The following is a 20,163-nucleotide window of genomic DNA, read 5'->3' as shown; positions in this document are numbered from 1 at the left end:
GCAGCACATATCTAATATACAGCTTCAGACACCTGTAAGAGTGCAGCAGCTCATCGGACAATATGTAGCAGCAGCGCTTAGCATTTAATCCATCAGATCATTCAGCAGGATTCGGTTACCAACCCTGAAAAAGACTTTTAATGAATTTGAACCACGAAAGGAGTCACGTGAGCTATCGTACATGCCAGGTTTTAGAAAGAGCCGCGATAACGCCCCCTACAGGAACCGGCTGACGGTTTGCAGAATGAGAGGTCTTGGGCTTCAGGGAGAAGGGTTAATCGCTTAAAGCCGTACACTCACAAGCAGACGCATGCTGAAGAACTGCTAAATATAACCCTGTCGCTTTAAGGAGGTGGAACGCACGTTCTAGCAGTGGTGGAACGCACGTACTAGCAGCGGTGATACGCACGTACAAGGGCCTTCGTGACGTTCGCTTACGCAAAATCGCTCCGCGCCTTAGATTGTCATTCGGAGGCTTCCGTTAGTCAGACATATTGTCCCAGAGGAGCAGGGAGAGGCCCTGACATACCGGGGGCAGCATGGGTGAGATTTGGGGATGAGCTAGAAGGGGGTAAATGGAAATGCGGCGATGGAATAAGGCTGTTTAGCATGGCACTGCCTTAAATGCGGGTTTGTCATTGAGGAATGTCTGCAGGGGCTCAGCACGCCCACCCTGGGGCTTCACTGCTTGTTGGAGGTGTTTTGCTACGTACATAAGTTTCATCCATGTGCGGAAACCTCCCGTCCTTCCTGCATGCTGGAGTCGGCTAGTTGTAGTGTAGCTGTGCAGGAGCAGTGGTGGCCCAAGTAGTGGCCATGCCAGCCCCACTGCTCCTGTGTGGATGTGCCCTGCCTGCAGCATGTAGCCCAGGGGCAGTTCAGTGGGGTTTAAAGGGGTTTTCCACTGCTGCCTGCCTGAGACCCCGGCTTAGTAGCAGCACAGGCATCCCTGATGGCAGCCACATCTAAAGACTCTTGTAGACGCAACGCTTATCATTCAAAGGAGCAGAAGTGAATGATAATTCAGTCTTAATGTAGCCAACAACGGATGATCATTCACTTTTCGTTCATTCATTTTCCGCAGTCATAAGTCATCGTTGGCTCGTTCACTAATCATTCGGTTTAAACAACCGTTCATTCGTTCTCATTCACTTATACAGCAAATGTGACAGAATGATGTATAAAAGGCTGCCCGAGCGAACTCTGATATCATTCACTCATTCAAACAATAATCATTTGGTGTAAACGGACCCTACAGGAAGTGGGTGTCTGTGATGTAGCACTCATGTCAGCGACCGTGTTGTCACCGTGTTTTACGCGTGTGTGATACGCGGTGAATGGAGTCAATGGACTTTCATTTACAGCATGCTCTATTTCTCTGTATATCACAGCATGAGCCCTATACATTTCTATGGGCTGCCTATGATACGCTGTCCGTACGCGATACATGGCATGTGGGCAGCGTTTGCATAGGACCCCTTTGAAACACAGTGGGGGGTTTAAACAAAGAGTCACTCTGCGCATGTGATATGTGGGCGTGGGCAGTGCAAAACGCAGTCTCTGCCCGTGTTTACAAAATGGTAATGCGCTACGGGGATACCCACAGCGTTGTACGCATACGTCCATAGACATGAGCCCTTACGGAAACAGCCAAGTAGTTAAAGGGAACCCGTCATGTACTTTATGCTGTCCGCACTGAGGGCAGCTTATTATGGTGACACACATGCTGATTACAGCGTTCTGTCACTTATAGGGTAATGTGCAGTTGTTTTTAAGAACGTAGTTGGTTTCTGCAAGCAAGAGATGAGTCAAATATATTCATGAGGACCCACTAGCCCCGCCCACCCTCCCGGATCGGTATACAGTGTAATAGCTAGAAGACTGTCAGGTCATGTGATCTCATTGTGATAGCTTGGGGATTACTTGGTTTTGTGCTCTCAAGAAGTCCCCAGAATCTCCTGTATGATGAAACTACCTAGACTGTACCACACAGGCTCTTCACAGAGGGAGACAGAAACCCCTATCGCAATTCCGATTGAAGGCTTTTGTCCCAGTTACAATGGAGCAGATGGTTCTGCCTCCTGACGGTATACTTATGATCTTTAGATTATTCAGGTGAATATAGAAGGCAAGGCTAATTGGGGCTCTTTCACACAGGCATATGCGGTTTCGGTCCATGAAAATCAGATTGATTTCACCGTGCATGTTGCGTGTTTGTGTACGCATTTTTGTTATATCTGTGTACTATCCATTTTTCATGCATGCAAAAAAAAAATGCAAGAAGGTGCATTTGATTCAATTTTTTCCCCTTACTGTCTCCTGGTAATATGCATAAAAATGCAGTGCATACGCATGTAACGTGTGCTCACTGTTCTTTTTTTTTTTTTTGTTTGTTTTTTTATATAAAATGCTGCCATAGACCTTTTTGTAGGTGGTGCTCTCTGAAAATAGACCAAAATAAGACATGCTGTGATATTTTTATTTATTTTTTTTTAGTTTATATTTATTTATTTTTTATTTTTTTTACGTGAAGCACACATTTGAATACACCAATTTACTTTAACGCGGCCACATTTTGTCTGTATTAAGCTAGTTAAATCTATGGACAGGATACATTTAGAAAATATGCCTTTGTGAATGAACCCTTAGTGTCCTTCCAGCAGGCAGAAATGGTACTGGCTATAGCTGGTCATGTGATGCTGTATTGATGTGTCATGGGACTGCTAACACAGTATAGAGCACGGGAAACTCCAAGAATCAAGATGTCTGATAAGTATAAGAAGGGAGGCTGCACTGCATAGACGTGACTGCAATATACTGTACATAGATGTCCAGAATGTGTCAGACAATCGGATGAGGAGGACAGGGAAGGGAAAATGTTTTTGCTAGTGTGGCCCTTTAAGACCTTAAAAACTATAGTGAAAAAAAACACCGTGATCTAAAATTATCTAGTTGTCAATAGAAAAGAACCTCAAGATTTAAAGGGGTGTTCTGGCGATTGGTTGTTTTTATTTTTCATTTTTCACCCATCCAGTGAATGGGTGAAAACGTTGGTGGAGGTGCGACTGCTGTAGTATAGCGGAGAATGGAGCTGAGTTTGCTTAGGACTTCTACATGGAATATAAATGCTACCTGCTTCTGTATCATGTGATCACTGCATTGTATTTCCATTCTAACACTGGTGATATTACAGTCACAGTTTTCAGGTCGCTTGTTGGGATTGGTTTGGATTGATAACACCAAATCTATTCCTATATAGTTTCTGTAAGCTATCTATCGGTATCTGTGGTAGGGGACTGAGTCGCCTGTAGTATAACTTTGAGAAAGTACGCGATGAATTAGAAGTGAAGAATGGTAATAAGTGTAAAATGCTGATAGACTGCTTCTTTCCTCCAGAATCCATAGCGAGCCCCGGGAAAGACAACAGTCGCATGAAGAGCTACAAGAACAAGGCTCTAAACCCGGAGGAGATGCGCAGACGCCGTGAAGAAGAAGGAATCCAACTCCGAAAACAGAAACGTGAACAACAAGTTAGAAATTTTAATCCATCATTTCGTTGCACAGTATAAAATCTACTCCTGTTTCCATACCGCCCGTGGGGTTCTACCAAGTAGCAGCGCACATGCTTGCCCACCTCTCCATGCAATTCATCATTATGCTTAGCTGCTAATGTGGGTTGGTGCGGCAGGGGGCACCTGGCTGCTGCTCCTGTGATGGGGGTGGTCATCTGGTTGCCAGTAGGCACGGCTACTGCTAATGCGAGGAGTTTTTAATATGATTTTTATCCTGTGATGCGGGGGATCCTCTGGGCGGATTATTATACTGCAAGAGGGAATTTTCAAGGTGGGGTTATTATACCACGAGGGGGAAGGAGACACCTCAGGTAGAAGTATACTGCGAGGGGAGCGTTGATGTGTATACTAGGGCACTGTGCAGACGGTAGCAGTGGGCACTCTAGATTACAGTGAGGAGATTTTTTGGATGATCTGTGACTATACAGATGATGGTGGCACTTTGGATATGTGTAGTATAGTCTTTATTAACCCTATCTGAGCTGTACAGCCTTCAATAAGAATGTCTGAAGACGTCAGTGGATCGGAAAGGGTTAATAATGTATTTCAATTTAGTGCCACAATTTACAAGTCAATGGCTCCCAGGTAATATTTTTAGTCTGGAGTCCTGATTGCGTTTTTCTGCTCAAAAAATGGAGCAGAGATGTAGAGCAGAGATGCAGATGTGAATGAGCTCTTGCACACAGCTACTTGGGTTCTGCCAATACTAAGGTTGATTTGCTCTGGTATCACCTGGGTCTCCTCTGCCGCCTTCACACCAGACTGTTCTGCTCCAGTTGCCACTGCACCCAACTCCTGACCTCCAGCTGCCACCCTGGCCCCACCTTCTAGCATTTCGTCTTCAGACCACTTAGTTTCCACCTGAGGTTACTGGCCTGTAATCCTGGTCTTTTCTCACTGCATTTGCCCTGACGCTGAATAGTGATTTGCACCATGTAACTGGTTGACGGGGAGGGGGCTCCCTCTTTTGCCCATTGGCACCCGAGGGCTTCCCATGGTCTACCATGTAAACCAGCCTATCAGACATTGCCATATAGGAGAGCTGTCGGAAGTGTACTACACTGCATTATATAAGTTGTATAGTATATAAACTATCAAATGATCACATCTTAAAGTTCTCAAAGGAACCAAAAGTGTGTATGGGAGTTACTTTAAATTAAAAAAAACAACTCATAAGCCAAATTTGCTGAGCAAAGATATGTGTACCAGCGCTCAGGGATGTGCGGCCCAAACAAACAATAAGAACTTTAAGTAAGGGGGTTATTTACTTTATTTACTCCACAAAGGGGAGGTGGGTGCAAGAACACCATCCCTCGCTTAGCCGGGCTTTCCCGTAACTCTGTGTTCTCAGTCAGACTTCGGTACCATCAAATGGTCAAACCGGAATACGCATAGCAACAATATAAACTACAACATGCTTTTAAGGTCCAGCATAGCCGCCATTATCAGGCAAGTAATCTTCTCAAGCACTATCTGGGATTTCAAATATTATTTCTCCCAGTGCCTAATATAAGGAAGCGCATGCCTCTTCATGTATTAGTCGCATCTAGATACCTCCATGTGCCTACACAGACAAGTACACCAGGTCCGACCTGGCTTGTATTTCGGATATGATTTATTCTAGTTTCTTATGTTAATTATACGTAAGTGTGCCTCTGGTCTCTTCCTGATGAGCCATGCCCTCTTTTCTGCACCGTGGTGGATGGCAGCACAAACTGTCAAAAAACAGCATTTTGTGCAAAGTATTTAGTGTTTTGTTTGTTTTTTTTAATGCCCAAAACTGGCGTAAGATGTTTTATGAACTAGAATTCATATATAAAGCCCTGGAAACTTCTCTTTGAGATCCCACAACTAGTAACCACTGATCTGTAACAAAAGACTCAAATATTTTGTGTATACAGTAAACCCTAGTGGGTCTATGCACCAATGGAGGGTAAAGACACAGCTTGACTATGTTCGCTTGTTTTCAGCTGCTTCCAGTAGCTGAAGACGACCTTCTAGAGGGGTATAAAAGCTTCCTATACACCTCTGCGGCAGCCTTCAGCTACAGGGAGCAGCCAAAAGCAAGCGAACGTAGTCAAGGGGGCCCAGTGCTGGGGGGGGGGGGGGGGGGGGGTGGTGCTGCAGCCTCATGCTAGTGATAAGCAGGGGTCTCAGCAGCAGGTCACCCACTTATAAACTCTTTTGACATATTTCTACAGGTCACGTTTTCTGAAAGTGTAGCTACTCTTGTGTTTTTATTGTGGAAAGTAGTGGTACAATTATGTTGGTAAATGTATATAGTTTGATGCCCAGTACAGATAGTCCCCGACTGGCGAACATTCGATTTACGAATTACGCAAGATGCGAACAATCTGTTCTGCACAGTATGATGTAATGCTATGGCATTACATCATACTGTGCAGGGACCGGGCAGGCTTCTATCAAGCCTGATAGAAGCCTGTCCGGTCAGATCGCGGGACGCTGTGCGGTTGCTATGCAGCCGGGGGCCTTCTGAAAGGCCCTAGGGCTGTCTATGCAGAGCGCCTATCAAGCCGTGCGCTTGATGGGCACTCTGCATAGGCAGCCCTGGGGCCTTTTAGGAGGTCCCCGACTGCCTAGCAACCGCACAGCGTCCCGCGATCTCATCGTGGGACACTGTACGGGCCCCCTGAACGTCGAGTGCAGGCTGTTTCTTACAGCGGGCACCCGGCGGCAGCAGTTCTGACGAGCCGCGCCGTCAGAACTGTTAACACTTTAAATACCGCTGTTAGAGCAGTATTTAAAGTGTTAACAGTTCCGACAAGCGGCGCGGCTCGTCGAGACTGCTGCCGCCGGGTGCCCGCTGTAAGAACAGCCGGATGTTGTATGGAGTTCGGACTTGCGAACAAATGGACTTGCGAACAGGCTCCTGGAACGGAACCTGTTCGCAAGTAGGGGACCATCTGTATAGAGGTGACACTTCATTTATACCATATGGTGATTTTTTTAAATTTTTTTATTTATTTATTTTTTAAAGGGGGAAGGGAATTGGAAAGGTTTCCTCTAGAGATGAGCGAGTATACTCGCTAAGGCACTACTCGCTCGAGTAATGTGCCTTAGCCGAGTATCTCCCCGCTGGTCCCTAAAGATTCGGGGGTCCCCGCAGCTGACAGGTGAGTTGCGGCGGGGAGAGCGCGCGGGAGAGGTCTCCCCTCCCTTCCTCCCCGCTGCTCCCTGCCCCCCGCCGGCCCCCGAATCTTTAGGGACGAGCGGGGAGATACTCGGCTAAGGCACATTACTCGAGCGAGTAGTGCCTTAGCGAGTATACTCGCTCATCCCTAGTTTCCTCCCAAAAGAAGAAAAAAAAATGTTACAGTGCATTATATGTACTCTGAAGTGATATCCCTAAATACAACTTGCTCCACAAAAAATAAGACCTCATACGGCTATAGCGCCAAAGGAATAAATGTTTTGGGAATGCGATGATGTAAAAATAAAAAATGGGCCGACCACTGGGGGTTGGTATTTCCCTATTGATTTACAGCTGACATCTGGCCAGTAGTTTTCACTAACAGAATGAAGGGAAAAACACCAGTTTAAAAAATTGCTGTGAAAAACATGGGGCGATGATGCAAAGAGCTGTTTGTGAGACTGGGTTGACGGTGCTTGGTAAAGGGGCCTTTGGTTTATTGATTCAGGTCAGACTATTGTCTGACCTGAATAAAATGAAACTTTATTTTAAATGTAGTTTTTTTTTATTTGTAGCTTTTCAAGCGTCGCAATGTGGAACTGGTTTCTGAAGAGGCATCCATGTTTGATGGGCCTTTGATGGATTCTTATGTTAGCTCCACCAATGTTGGGGTAAGTTTAATATAAAGTGAAATAATTGATGAAATCTCCTAAGGTGGTGGTGGGGGTTAAGCTGTTGTACTGTTGAAACATTTTGATTCCTACTGTGTGCTTTATAATATCCTATGTCTGAGGATGTGACCATTACCTTCCTTCTGAGGAGATTTGATTACATCTGCACAGTCTTTGGAATATAAGTGACAGAGATATCCCTCGCTCTCCCTCCTATGAAGTGAATAGCTCCAACATATTTGTTGTATGTTGATGGTCTCTATTCCTGAGCACCTGTTACCTTCTCTTTTTTTTTTTTTTTGCCTATACCCTAATAATAATTCCAAATATTTGCCCACATCATAGGCCTCTCACAAACCAAGCCAGAAACCTACCGCACACTGATGAGGGGCAAACACCCAGAAACGGCTATCTGTGTGTGGTTTTCTGGCTTGTTTCCTATTCCAGTCATTGTTATAGAGACTAGTATATGTCTTCTCACACCCCTTCTGGGTGCTCTTCTTGGGGAGAGACGATGCCATCATCCCCCAACCCACTCACCCCCTAGGTGTTTCCACACACTTTATGGGTGCTTCCTTAAGGAGAGACGGCAGCCCTCTTACCCACGTCACAGGCCTCTCACCAGCCAAGCCAGAGACCTACTGCACACTGATCAGGGGTAAACACCATGAAACAGCTGTCTGTGTGTGCTTTTCTGTCTTAGTTTCCTATTCCCAATGATTGTTATAAAGACTTGTATAAAGGGTCTGACATTAATTTGCAGGAATGCTGCCATCCAATAGATGGCGCTGCAAAGGTATTGTTCCGTCTTCCTTATTTGAATATTTGCTAATTCAGCAATTCTCTACAATGGCTCATGTACTGTGAATTTCTTTGTGTGTACTGACAGGATGGAGTGATTACCCGTGAAATGGTTGGACTACTACTTTCTGATGATCCTGATCTGCAGTTGGCTACAACACAGAAATTTCGTAAGCTGCTGTCTAAAGGTGTGTTTAACATATTGCTGTCCTTGTGAGACACTTCTGCTTCACTATGTGAACACCAGTTAAAATCTCTCTCATCTATATTGACTCCTAGAGAATAAAGCTGACCTGTCATTAATTAATGATTATCTTGGACACTTCCTTAGTCTGTTATCACTTTGTTTTAGAGCCAAATCCCCCAATCGATGAAGTGATAAATGCTCCTGGTGTGGTAGAGCGGTTTGTAGATTTCCTAAAAAGGAGTGATAACTACACGCTACAGGTTTGTGCATTGAAGTAGAGAAAAGTTATTGGGTGGTGAGCTGCACAAAATCCTTAATTATACTCTTGTGTAACAGTTTGAAGCGGCGTGGGCCTTGACAAACATCGCTTCAGGCACTTCACAGCAAACCAAGATCGTGATAGAGGCAGGAGCTGTGCCAATCTTTATCCAGCTGCTCAACTCGGACTATGAAGACGTTCAGGAGCAGGTCTGAATAACCTCTTTGTCTGCTCCCCATGTTTTGTCTTGTCGGACGGTTTTCTGACAAGCGGTGTAACTTGCTGTGTGCTCCTGCAGGCGGTATGGGCCCTGGGTAACATTGCGGGTGACAGCTCAGTTTGCCGAGACTATGTGCTGAGCTGTGATATCCTTCCTCCCCTCCTTAAGTAAGTACGTTATGCTGCTCATTCTAGTGTAGCTGTATATATAAGAATGTGGTTCACCTGTGACCATAGCTACAACTAATACATAGTTACATGATAGTTGTTTTAGAATATCTTACTACGGTTTTTATTTTTTTTCTCCAGTCTCCTCACCAAGTCAAGCCGTCTTACCATGACCAGAAATGCTGTGTGGGCCTTGTCTAATTTGTGTCGTGGAAAGAACCCACCTCCTGACTTTGACAAGGTTTTTAGTTATATTTTTTTTAATTGTTTACAGGTTTTTTTTGTTTTGTTAGAGAACAGATGCTATTTCTGACTTTTCTCATAGAAATTTTAGTATGTTTTTGTTGTCTTTCATTCTTTTTCTAGGTGTCTCAGTGTCTTCCTGTGTTATCACGTCTCTTGTTCACCAGTGACTCGGACTTATTGGCAGATGCTTGCTGGGCACTCTCATACCTTTCTGATGGTCCCAATGAGAAGATCCAAGCAGTGATTGATTCTGGGGTCTGCCGTAGGCTGGTGGAACTCTTAATGTTAGTGTGAAATACTCTTTTGGTAAAACTCTCTAACATTTTGCTATGAAAGCTCAATGGCTGAACCTTGTGCAGCTGTTGGACTCTGTGTGCTGTTTGAGGTATTCTGCATCTGATTTCTCAGACAGCACACATCCACAGCTGTGTGAATAACACTTCTGGTGGATTAACCCTTTCTAATCCACTGTCTGACCTCTGAAGACATTATGATTTAAGGCTGTACAGCTCCGATGTTGGAAGACATCCGTCAGGGTTCTCTTACTGTATATTGCCAGCCTCTCTGCTGTCGGAGCCTATCCAACATGTCCCCTCATGCAGTACTGGCTTTAGCCAGCATATAGCGCCGTTGTATAACGGCAGAAAAAGAGTAAGCTCCCTAGGAAAATCAGGATACAAATTGGATTGGAAAGGGTTAATCATGACCTTTCAAGCAACCTTGCTTTTCCTTTCATATAAACTGACGGAGTAATTATGTTTTTTCTTTTTTATCTATACTAAGGCACAACGATTACAAAGTGGCTTCGCCTGCCTTGAGAGCTGTAGGAAACATTGTCACAGGAGATGACATACAGACACAGGTGAAAAACAGACTGCCGTGCACATTTATAAAGTATCAGAACTACTTTTATAAAGGGTAATCTAGCGAGTCAGTTTGATGTACTTCATACTAAAATTTATCCGGGCAGCACATAATACATTTGGCAAAAACTTCATTCATTCATTATCATGCTAAGTTTTGCCACCCAGGGCTGTTGTGTGTATTGCTCTTTGTTACTCCTGGGCCAATCCCTTACTACTTTGCTTCCTAATAATGCAACTTTTCTAGAGAAGAGTCTTGCACCGGCTTTTGCTACCTCATATTGAAAACTTCTCCAGGAGCTCCAAAGCAGCTGCCTCTATGGTATGTCTGTCTTTGACTCACAGCATACTGTCAACAGAAGTGCCCTCTGTTGGTTACTGATAATGGGACCATCACATCATGGTGTACCGCATTTGGACTATCATAAGTTGAAGAAAAAGGGACACCTTTCATCATTTGCCCCTTTTTCTTGATTTCACGACATGTCTTTACACCACTTTTGATTGTAGTCATTAGAGATGAGCGAACGTACTCGGATAAGCACTACTCGTCCGAGTAATGTGCCTTATCCGAGTACCGCTGTACTCGTGCTGAAAGATTCGGGGCGCTCCGCTGCTGACAGGTGAGTCGCAGCGGGGAGCGGGGCAGAGCGGGCGGGAGAGAGGGAGAGAAAGATCTCCCCTCCGTTCCTCCCCGCTCTCCCCTGCAGCTCCCCGCTCCGCAGCGCGTCCCGAATCTTTCAGCACGAGTACAGCGGTACTCGGATAAGGCACATTACTCGGACGAGTAGTGCTTATCCGAGTACGTTCGCTCATCTCTAGTAGTCATTCTTTTCTATCTGGCCCAGACTACCCTGATGAACTCTCCTGATCACATGCTTATAAGTGAAACTTCACAAATACAATTTTTTTTTTGTATCCTGCAGGTTATCTTAAACTGCTCTGCTCTTCCTTGTTTATTACATCTTCTGAGTAGCCCGAAGGAGTCTATTCGTAAAGAGGCCTGCTGGACCATCTCTAATATCACTGCTGGAAATAGACCCCAAATACAGGTAATGTGAGTGGCAAACTTTTAAAAAGCCTATGAAGTAAGATATGGCTGCATGGAGGTATTATGCAGTTATCCAATGCCTCCACATCTCCATTCCTGTAGTTAAAGGCTATCATTTTAGCAAAGTGTCCTAGCTATACCCACTAATCAGGCTTTTCTTTGTTTTTCTTCATACTGACTTCATAACTGACTGGTTGTTTTACTATATGGGAAAATTAACTTGTCTTCTGAGTCAGCATAACTACATATTTTTGTTTTCAGGCCGTCGCCGATGCCAATATATTTCCTGTATTAATTGAGATTTTACAAAAAGCTGAATTTCGCACGCGAAAAGAAGCTGCATGGGCCATCACAAATGCCACATCTGGGGGTACCATAGAACAGATTAGGTAATATCAACTGTATATACATGTTGATTCATGTAAAAATCATGAATATTATGTGCACAGTGGATGCTGTAATTATGTTCATTCATATTAGATACCTGGCAGACCTGGGCTGCATCAAACCACTTTGTGACCTCCTGACAGTCATGGATTCAAAAATAGTGCAAGTGGCTCTGAATGGACTAGAAAATATCCTCCGACTTGGGGAACAAGAAGCGAAGCAAAGTGGTGGTGGAGTAAACCCTTACTGTGGACTGATTGAAGAGGCATACGGTGAGACTGAAAATGTAGTGTGGTGGTGTGTCATGTACTGCAGAAGGATAGACCTTGCTATTGACAGGCGCTAGCTGCTTAATAAGGACAATGTATTACTGAGCACTGTACTTGGTAAGGGCAGTAATCCTCGGCACTGCATTGGATGTTGAGAAATGTGGCCCTCAGTACTGAATGACACTGGTACCACCTGCCTTTTGATCATCTATATTCTAAAGAGAAAAAAGGCAAAGACTATTTTAGTAAACTGGTTGCAGTTGTGAATCTGGAGGATCACTCCCTGCTTACTCTGACAAAACCAAGAAAAAAAATAAAGTAATGCAAATAAGTGTCAAGCAAAAAAAGGTGGGAAAGGACTCACCTGGTGTTGACAGCTGAGCCCAGTGAAAAGCCAGTTGTCGCTCCATTTGTTCCCTGCACGCCAAGTGGTGGGAGCAATTGGAAGATGCGGGGTATCCACAACTTGGGATAGCGTCAAGGAGGATCTGAAATCCAATAGAATGGTTCAGTATAGCTGGAAAATAGACATAAATTATAAGGTGCAATATGTTATGGCTAGTCCCACATGGCGATCACTATTTTTTTTTTTTTTTAAATCATCTTTTATTAGGATTTTTCATACACGGCATACAATTTTGTATTATTATTGTCTTGTAGTCTTTATCTTAACAAGTTAGAACTATAATTTCGCTCAGATCTCCCCTGATTTTCTTTTTCTATTTATCGATCTTGAGCAAACCAACTGAAAAATTAAAGGGGTTGTCCCGCGGCAGCAAGTGGGTCTATACACTTCTGTATGGCCATATTAATGCACTTTGTAATGTACATTGTGCATTAATTATGAGCCATACAGAAGTTATAAGAAGTTTTTCACTTACCTGCTCCGTTGCTAGCGTCCTCGTTCCCATGGAGCCGACTAATTTTCGCCGTCTAATGGCCAAATTAGCCGCGCTTGCGCAGTCCGGGTCGTCTTCTGTTCTCAATGGGGCTCCGTGTAGCTCCGCCCCGTCACGTGCCGGTTCCAGCCAATCAGGAGGCTGGAATCGGCAATGGACCGCACAGAAGCCCTGCGGTCCACGGAGGGAGAAGATGCCGGCGGCCATCTTCAGCCGGTAAGTAAGAAGTCACCGGAGCGCGGGGATTCAGGTAAGCGCTGTGCGGATTTTTCTTTAGGTCCCTGCATCGGGGTTGTCTCGCGCCGAACAGGGGGGGGGGGAGGGGGTTGAAAAAAAAAACAAAAAACGTTTCGGCGCGGGACAACCCCTTTAACACGTCAGGGGGGGGGGGGGACTTGGGGGGAGGGGGAAAGGTGGGGGGGGGGGGTTAGGGGTCGAGCCAGTGTAGGGCCCTTCAGTCTAGTAGGTCTATTCTATTCTCCGTCTCGCAGCCTCCGCCCGCCGTCCGACCATCTGGCAGGGCCGAACTCCTAGAGTCTCTCTCCCTTGCCCGCTCCTACAATGATATGCTTTTTGTGTTTGAATGTTTTTATGTTTTTAGGGCTACATCTCCCCCCACACACTCTTTATCAGTGTGTGTAGATGGGTAGGTAAGGCCGGAATCTCGCAGCTCCCTCTATTCAGTATTCCTTCTTCTGTGCCGCGCAGGGCAGTAATTCGCGCGGCGTGTCCAAGGCTAGGCTCTTATTGCATGCGCTTCCAGGCGATCACTATTTTGCAGCAAGAAATTCGCGGCAAAATCGCCTCTCTGTTTCCACGGTTTTTGAGCATCAGCGATGGTTGTTTTATTCTTTAAAAAAATCTTGCATTGCATCACTGCCATTTTTTTTATCGCAAAAGTCAATAGGACTTTCTAATGTTAAAATCGCATTACAACGCAATGCAATTAAAAAGGAGGCTCCATAGGGAAACATTGGAGTTTAAAAAAAAATAAATCGCACATCGCAAAAAGATAAAGCATGACGTGATTTTTTTTTCTTTTGTTCTCGCGACATCTTATCAGTGAAAACATCACTAATGGGGAAAAAACATTGAAAATCATTGGTTTCACAATTTTTTTTTATTTTTAATCACTCGCATCACACGAAAATCGCACAATTTTATTGCTTGTATGAAACCACCCTAGAGGGCTCTTACACGAGCGTATATCAGTCCGCTGTTTTCACGGTCAGCTGATAATACGCTGTGATCTGATACATTGGATTCCAATTCATCAGATCACATGGCCATATTCCCGTGACGTAAAAGCGCCCGGCCGGCCAATATAGCGCCGGGCATTTTTACATCTGGCCCAAACAGTCCTGGAACCATCTTTTGGGCTGGAATACGTCGGCCGCTGCATGGGCTCCTATGGGAGCCAATGACAGCGGCCGGAGAAGGGAGGTGAGAGGGAGTTTAGCCTGCTCCTTGTTCATAGTCAGCAATGGGAGGAGATGGGGCGGTGCTTAGCTCCGCCCCCTCCCATTGGGATCGGGGGGTGGGGGGGAGGAGAAGAGTTGAGCCAGCGAGGGAGAGGCTCAGCGGCATGGTAGCCTCAGTGTTTATGTGCCGGGGCCCTCTTCTTGAGCGGGCGTGGCAGAACACTACTTCACTCGAGGATCTACCCTTTACAACCCTAGCTGACTGGGTATATATTATTATACTTGAAAAGCGGGATTTGGACCCTGAAACATGCTGCTGTGGCTCACCCTGATTGTCTCCCTAGATGTTACATATTTTATTTATTTAACCCTTCTGAACCATCATTCTAGTTTTCTTACCCCTGGTATCTTTATTGGGAGGAGGGGGTCTAGATTCCCATTAAACCCCTCCCTTCTATGAGTCTCAAGGCCCATTTACACCGAAAGATGATAGCTCAAACAGTTTAACTCTTAAGTTAGCTAATAGCTAATTAGCTACTTAAGAGTTAAATGCAGGTGGAGCAGGACACTACTGACAGCGCAGAGAACAGCAGCTGCTTTGTATATGCAAACAGCTTCTTTGTTTTCGGAGCTATCGCTGAGAGCTCTGTGCGGGATACCAGCTGAAAGAATGCTGTCAGCTGGTATCTTGCGGAGAACTTGTCGTATGGCACTGATAACAGTCATCGCTGACTTTAAGCTTGCTAAAAATCAGTAATTAATGAATCGTGCATGAAAAATGCACGCTGGCCGTGCGTTTAGACGCATTGATTATCACTCAAAAGATGGCTTTTGAGCGATAATCGTTGTCTAAATGGGCCTTTACTCTTACTTTCTTCTTAGCATAATGAACACAGACCTGAGCGGGAGAGTTTATTATAACTTATTTTTCTGCTAAACCAGGAAAACTTGTTTATCAGCAAGTGACAGAGGGACTTCATATATACTGCGACTTTGCCGAACACCATCTTCATTTAATGTAGTGTAATTGTGTTGATACAATTGTTGTCAGTGCATGTTTTGAATGGGCGACCACTGGTAACTTCCAAAGGATACTTTTGAATAGCAATAAATTTACAGTATCTAAACATATAGTGTGATCTACCCATAGGTGTCTTTTGTCCACTTGTGAAAGATTCTCCTTCTGGTATGCGTTTGACAGATGATTTAGGGCAGTGCAATCTGAAAACTGTGAAAGACTAAAAGCCCATTTACACCAGCCGATCGCTAGAAAATCGCTAATGCGCTTTTCGTGCACTGCTAGCTGATCGTTAAATTCAGTCCAACCTAAAAATCGTCTTTGTTCTCCACGGGGAAACAATGCTATCAGCACTCCCCGTGGAGAACAAAGGATCTGAGCGCAGATAATAGCCCTCAGGGTATTAACTGCATTCATCTAAGGCTTCATTTGCACACTTAATTGCTATTAAGTAGCTGAGTAGCTACTTAATAGTTTATGCAAAATGAGCACTCAAAGCTGTCACTCAAACTGTCGTTTGAGCGGTCTTTTAGCGATCATCGGCCCCTGTAAATGGGCCTTTAATTTGTATAGAAAGCTAGCGAAGAAAGGCAGAGGGATCCATGCAGCTGGACCTTCCTTTTTGTGTCCTTTTGTGAGAGCTATGCATCATATGACTGCCACGGCATCTTCACTGCCCGCCCTGCTCCTTCAGGAATGAAAATAAAATAAGGACATTTAACTTTGATGAAGTTTTAAACTAATCACAAATGCTGTTCGTAGCCATGTCTGTGCTCTCAGCCCTAGATGCTTGATACCGAAGATTTAGTATTCTAACAACTCTTACTGTATAATACGTTGTATATACCTTTAATCAATCTTTGCCATTAGATAGGTTTGTGCTTTTATCGATTTCCCAACATGCACTGCTCTTTCAGTAAAATGATGCTGTAATTAATCTTCCTTTAATGTGTATTTTGCTTTTCCATTACAGGTTTGGATAAAATCGAGTTCCTGCAGAGCCACGAGAATCAGGAAATCTATCAGAAAGCTTTTGAATTGATTGAACATTACTTCGGAGTGGAGGAGGACGACCCTCAACTTGTCCCATCTGTGGATGAATCTCAGCAACAGTTTATTTTCCAACAAACAGAAGCCCCTATGGAGGGATTTCAGCTGTGAGCCAGAATCCTTAAGACAATTGGAGAATCCCATCTCCACTGTTCCATTGAGGTAGTGGGGAAGCAGCCATTCATGCTGACTACAAGTTATTCATGGTTTATTAGAGAAGTTTCTATCCCCCTTCTCCTAAACTTGCGCTTTGTTCATGCAGAGAAAACTGTGGTTTAACACCAAGCTCAAGCATATACAGTTTCTTGTGAGGTCTGTATGTAAAGCACATACTCTCCTATACACTTTCTCTGCTTCATAAGGTAAAAATATATCTATTTTTTCCTTTTTGTTTTCAACTTAAAATGGACTTTCAGTATCTGAAACGCATTAGAATTTAATGCATTGAGCGTCGGTTCATGCGGGGGGGAAGAGGAGCAGAGTCAATTGTACATCTATTTTTTTTTTCTCTTGTTTGATGAAAAATATAGTGCTATTTAAAGTTATAAAAAAGAATAAATATGTGAAATGGCTAAAGGCAGTGGATAGTGCTGAGGCTGAAGCAGTCATTTACGCTACTTTCTTAGATCTATCGGCAATAACTGTGATATTTTTGGAACATGGCGCTTACTTTTTGCTCCTGTGGACTCTGTTTTATCAGGAGCTACTTGCCAGATCTCAAACCTTCTTGAATTGAAGTTGGGCACTTTGTTAGATTGGCAACACAAGCTCCCGAGTGCCTTATAGCATTACCATCTTAGATTAGCCAATAACTTATGCTCATGTAAAACATGTTGCATTTCAAGTGGATTTGGAGGCAGCAGGTTTGCAACCTGGACCAATATTCTTGTAAGGGTGGAATAGCCACTTGGAATTTGACGTTGCTTAAGCACTTTGATAATACCAATTCCTAGTGAATTGTGGTCTGCACTGACAGGAATACTATGAAAAATTGAAACCTTGCTACCCAAAGAGTGTGCAGGCAACACATCTACTATAAAGGCGTGCACGTGGCAATTGCTACCTTGTGGCAGCTTGAATAATCTCATTGTACCACTGTGTGATTTGATGGTTTTGCGGTTCTGCATCCGGTTTGCTCTTTCTCACCAGTATCACTAATATCTTCCCCTAGGTCATTATCTTTAACAAATTGTGACTGTGGTCTATACTGGTGTGAAATGCAGAATGAAATATATCTACTTGAATTAAACTAATACTTAGTTGGCTGTTAGTTCCTTTTTCTTGTAAACTTGCACAAGTTTGGTATAAACCTAAAAATTTATCAAGAAGTGACTGGGAATGGATGCCTGTATTCCTTAAAGAGGTTGTCCCATGGAATGGTCATCACCTATCCATAGGGTGGGAGAGAACTATCTGGTGAAAGTTTTACCACTGGAACCCCACCAATTGGGAGACTAGGTGTCCCAAAGGTCTCCAAATCAGCGGAGGCTTGCATTCGCACTGCTGCTCCTCTGTTCATTTCATTGTGACTTCCAGAGATATTTGTATTCAAGAGCTGGACTATCTCTGGTAGCTCCAGTGGTGTGTCTGAGACCACTGCACCATTCCAGGACCTTTGGAACCCCCCATTCTCATGAGTGGGGGTTCCAGCGGTCAGATGGTTATCTCCTATCCTGTGGATAGGGGATAACTTTCATTGGACAGCCCCTTAAAGGGCTAAACCTTGTACTCGGGACACTTCACTTATGTTTAATAAAATATGCATTCTCATAACTGGATTGTCGTCTTCAGTCAACACATTTCTGAATGCCATACTAGGCCGTGGTCCCATAACTACTTTTGGCTGGTTTTGGTAAAATCGCAGGTTAACACAACATGCAAATTTCAAGCTTCATCTGTTAAATGAAGAATAGTTTTGTTTAACTGCTGCTACCATAATTTCACTAACAATTACAAAGTATAAATGTAAGACATTATTTACTCTTTAAGATCCCTTTAGACATCTTCAACCTAGTAGCTACAATTACAGCCAGTAAAACCTATTGAAGACTTGCCAAAACAGTCCAAAAAATTTCACCTTGTTGTCCATATCAAGCAATCACAGATCGGCTTTCATTTTACCAGAAGAGGAGGTTCTTTTAGAGGAATGTAGAGGTTAATGGTATTTACTGTCCAGCCAGCAAGCAAACATAGTATAGACTCCAGCTAAGGTTATGCTGATGCATCATGGGATTGTTTTGAAAGTGAAAGTAACATTATGATGGTTCCTGATAAGTATGAGACAGAGGGCTGCACTGCTTGGAGGACTGCAATGTACAGAAGAGACCTTCAGAGTGTAACAGGCAGTCAGGTGAGGGGGGGCAGGCATGGAAAAGCGTGTTTTCAGGGGAGTGCTTCTTTAAGAACTGAAAGTTGGGCTATGGGCAACAAAGTTTCTATTTTAGGAGTAGCCTGTACAAATATTTTTTTTAACACTTTTTAAGTAAATGTATTAAAAAAAACTACAAAGTATAGGATAGTGTTCACTATTTTGACTAGTCTCAGATTACAGGGTAACTGTGGTAAACGTTTGTGTGGGTATGGTTTTGGTTTTTTTTAATTGTATTTTATTCTGTAATTTTGTGTGTGTAAATCACTTCTGTTTCTTTCTCCCAGGGGTGTGTGTGTGTGTGTGTTTGTTTTTTTTCTTCCATTTTCTTTTTTTCCTCCCCAGTTTTAAATCTGAACTCTCTCCACCCATGTAGATGTTTTGAGGGCTTGTTTTTTGCAGGATGAGTTGTATTTTTCACTGGCACGATTTAAGGCTGGCTGCACACGGAATTCCGCGGCGGAGCCAGTCACGGCGCCCCCCCAGAGACCCCCAAACTTACCTGCGGATCCGGTGTCTTCGCTCCCGCATGACGCTTCGACGTGACATGCCGGCCACGTCACGTGACGCAGCCGGCCACAGGCGGGGAAGCTGTTTCACGCTATCTTCCGCTGTGCTACAACGGAAGATAGCGTGACGGACGGGCTTCCATTGACTGCAATGGAAGCCGTCCGCGTGTACACCCGTGGCAAATAGAGCATGCCGCGGGTAAGGCCGGGTGATTTCACGGTGCAGAATTCCGCGGTGGAATTCCGCACCGTGAGCCCTGAGCTATTGGGTTCAATAGAACCTAATAGCTGCGGGCAACGCGGCGGATTTCCGCCGCGAATTACGCAGCGGAAATCTGTTCGTGGGAAGGAGCCCTAATGTACTGAAACTTTTTAAAATTTCTAAATCGAATGAAATTGAAAAAAAGTGCAATTCTCATATCTTTAGGGGGGTTGGGGGTCTTGTTTTTATGGCATACACACTGCAGCAAAAATTACATAACTTTATTCTATGGGTCAGTATAATTATTACAATACCAAATCTATATAGGTTTTTTTTTTTTGTACTTAAAAAAAAAAAAAAAAATCATTGGGGGAAAAAAAAATTCTGGCCGTAGCTTCTGCCAGCCATAACTTTTTAAACATAATTTTTTTACTGTTGGTACCATTTTTGCCTTTTTTTTTTTTTGGTCTTTTTTTATTTTACCCTTTTTTGAGAGATGGATACTTTACCTTTGGTAGTTCAGACTTTAATGGACGCAGTAATACCAAATATGTTGTTTTGGGTTTTTTATTTAGATTTTTATTATTGTAAATTATATGACAAAAGGGATCTTTTTTTAAACTGTTACCTTCCCTCACCCCCTGCTATATGACGTACATTTACGTCATGCAGAGGCGGGGTATGTAGGAAGAGAGATCACGGACAATAGCTGCAACCAGCTGCGTGGCTGATTGCGGCTATTAACCCTTTAAATGCAGCTGTCAATTCTGACAGCATTTAAATCCTCTGAACGATGTTCCCGTACGACTCCTCCCTACATCATTACATCATACTGCAGGAGCGAGCAAACCA

The 20,163-nt window shown here is 43.9% G+C and overlaps 1 protein-coding gene across 1 annotated transcript; it reads left to right on the top strand.

Annotated features, from left to right (window-relative positions):
• The first annotated feature begins 414 nt into the window (after nucleotides 1-414).
• Nucleotides 415-18,005, top strand: KPNA6 (karyopherin subunit alpha 6). Its single transcript, XM_066575008.1, has 14 exons — nucleotides 415-543; nucleotides 3,397-3,530; nucleotides 7,299-7,394; nucleotides 8,284-8,383; nucleotides 8,548-8,642; nucleotides 8,719-8,850; nucleotides 8,940-9,028; nucleotides 9,170-9,269; nucleotides 9,395-9,558; nucleotides 10,058-10,136; nucleotides 11,064-11,189; nucleotides 11,450-11,577; nucleotides 11,669-11,847; nucleotides 16,156-18,005. The coding sequence occupies exons 1-14, from the start codon at nucleotides 540-542 to the stop codon at nucleotides 16,341-16,343; spliced, it is 1,614 nt and encodes a 537-aa protein (XP_066431105.1). The 5' UTR covers nucleotides 415-539; the 3' UTR covers nucleotides 16,344-18,005.
• The last annotated feature ends 2,158 nt before the right edge of the window (nucleotides 18,006-20,163 follow it).

The sequence above is a fragment of the Eleutherodactylus coqui genome, chromosome 1 (genome assembly GCF_035609145.1).
Source record: "Eleutherodactylus coqui strain aEleCoq1 chromosome 1, aEleCoq1.hap1, whole genome shotgun sequence".
Lineage (NCBI taxonomy): Eukaryota > Metazoa > Chordata > Amphibia > Anura > Eleutherodactylidae > Eleutherodactylus > Eleutherodactylus coqui.
The sequence above is the reverse complement of the archived record's forward strand: the minus strand, read 5'-3'. Positions and strand labels throughout refer to the sequence as shown.

Bases quoted from the DNA above. Each gene is read 5' to 3' on its own strand.
- KPNA6 (XM_066575008.1), top strand. The intron at 9,029-9,169 runs GTAAGTACGTTA...TTTTTTCTCCAG, and splicing joins ATCCTTCCTCCCCTCCTTAA to TCTCCTCACCAAGTCAAGCC. The intron at 11,190-11,449 runs GTAATGTGAGTG...TTTTGTTTTCAG, and splicing joins GAAATAGACCCCAAATACAG to GCCGTCGCCGATGCCAATAT.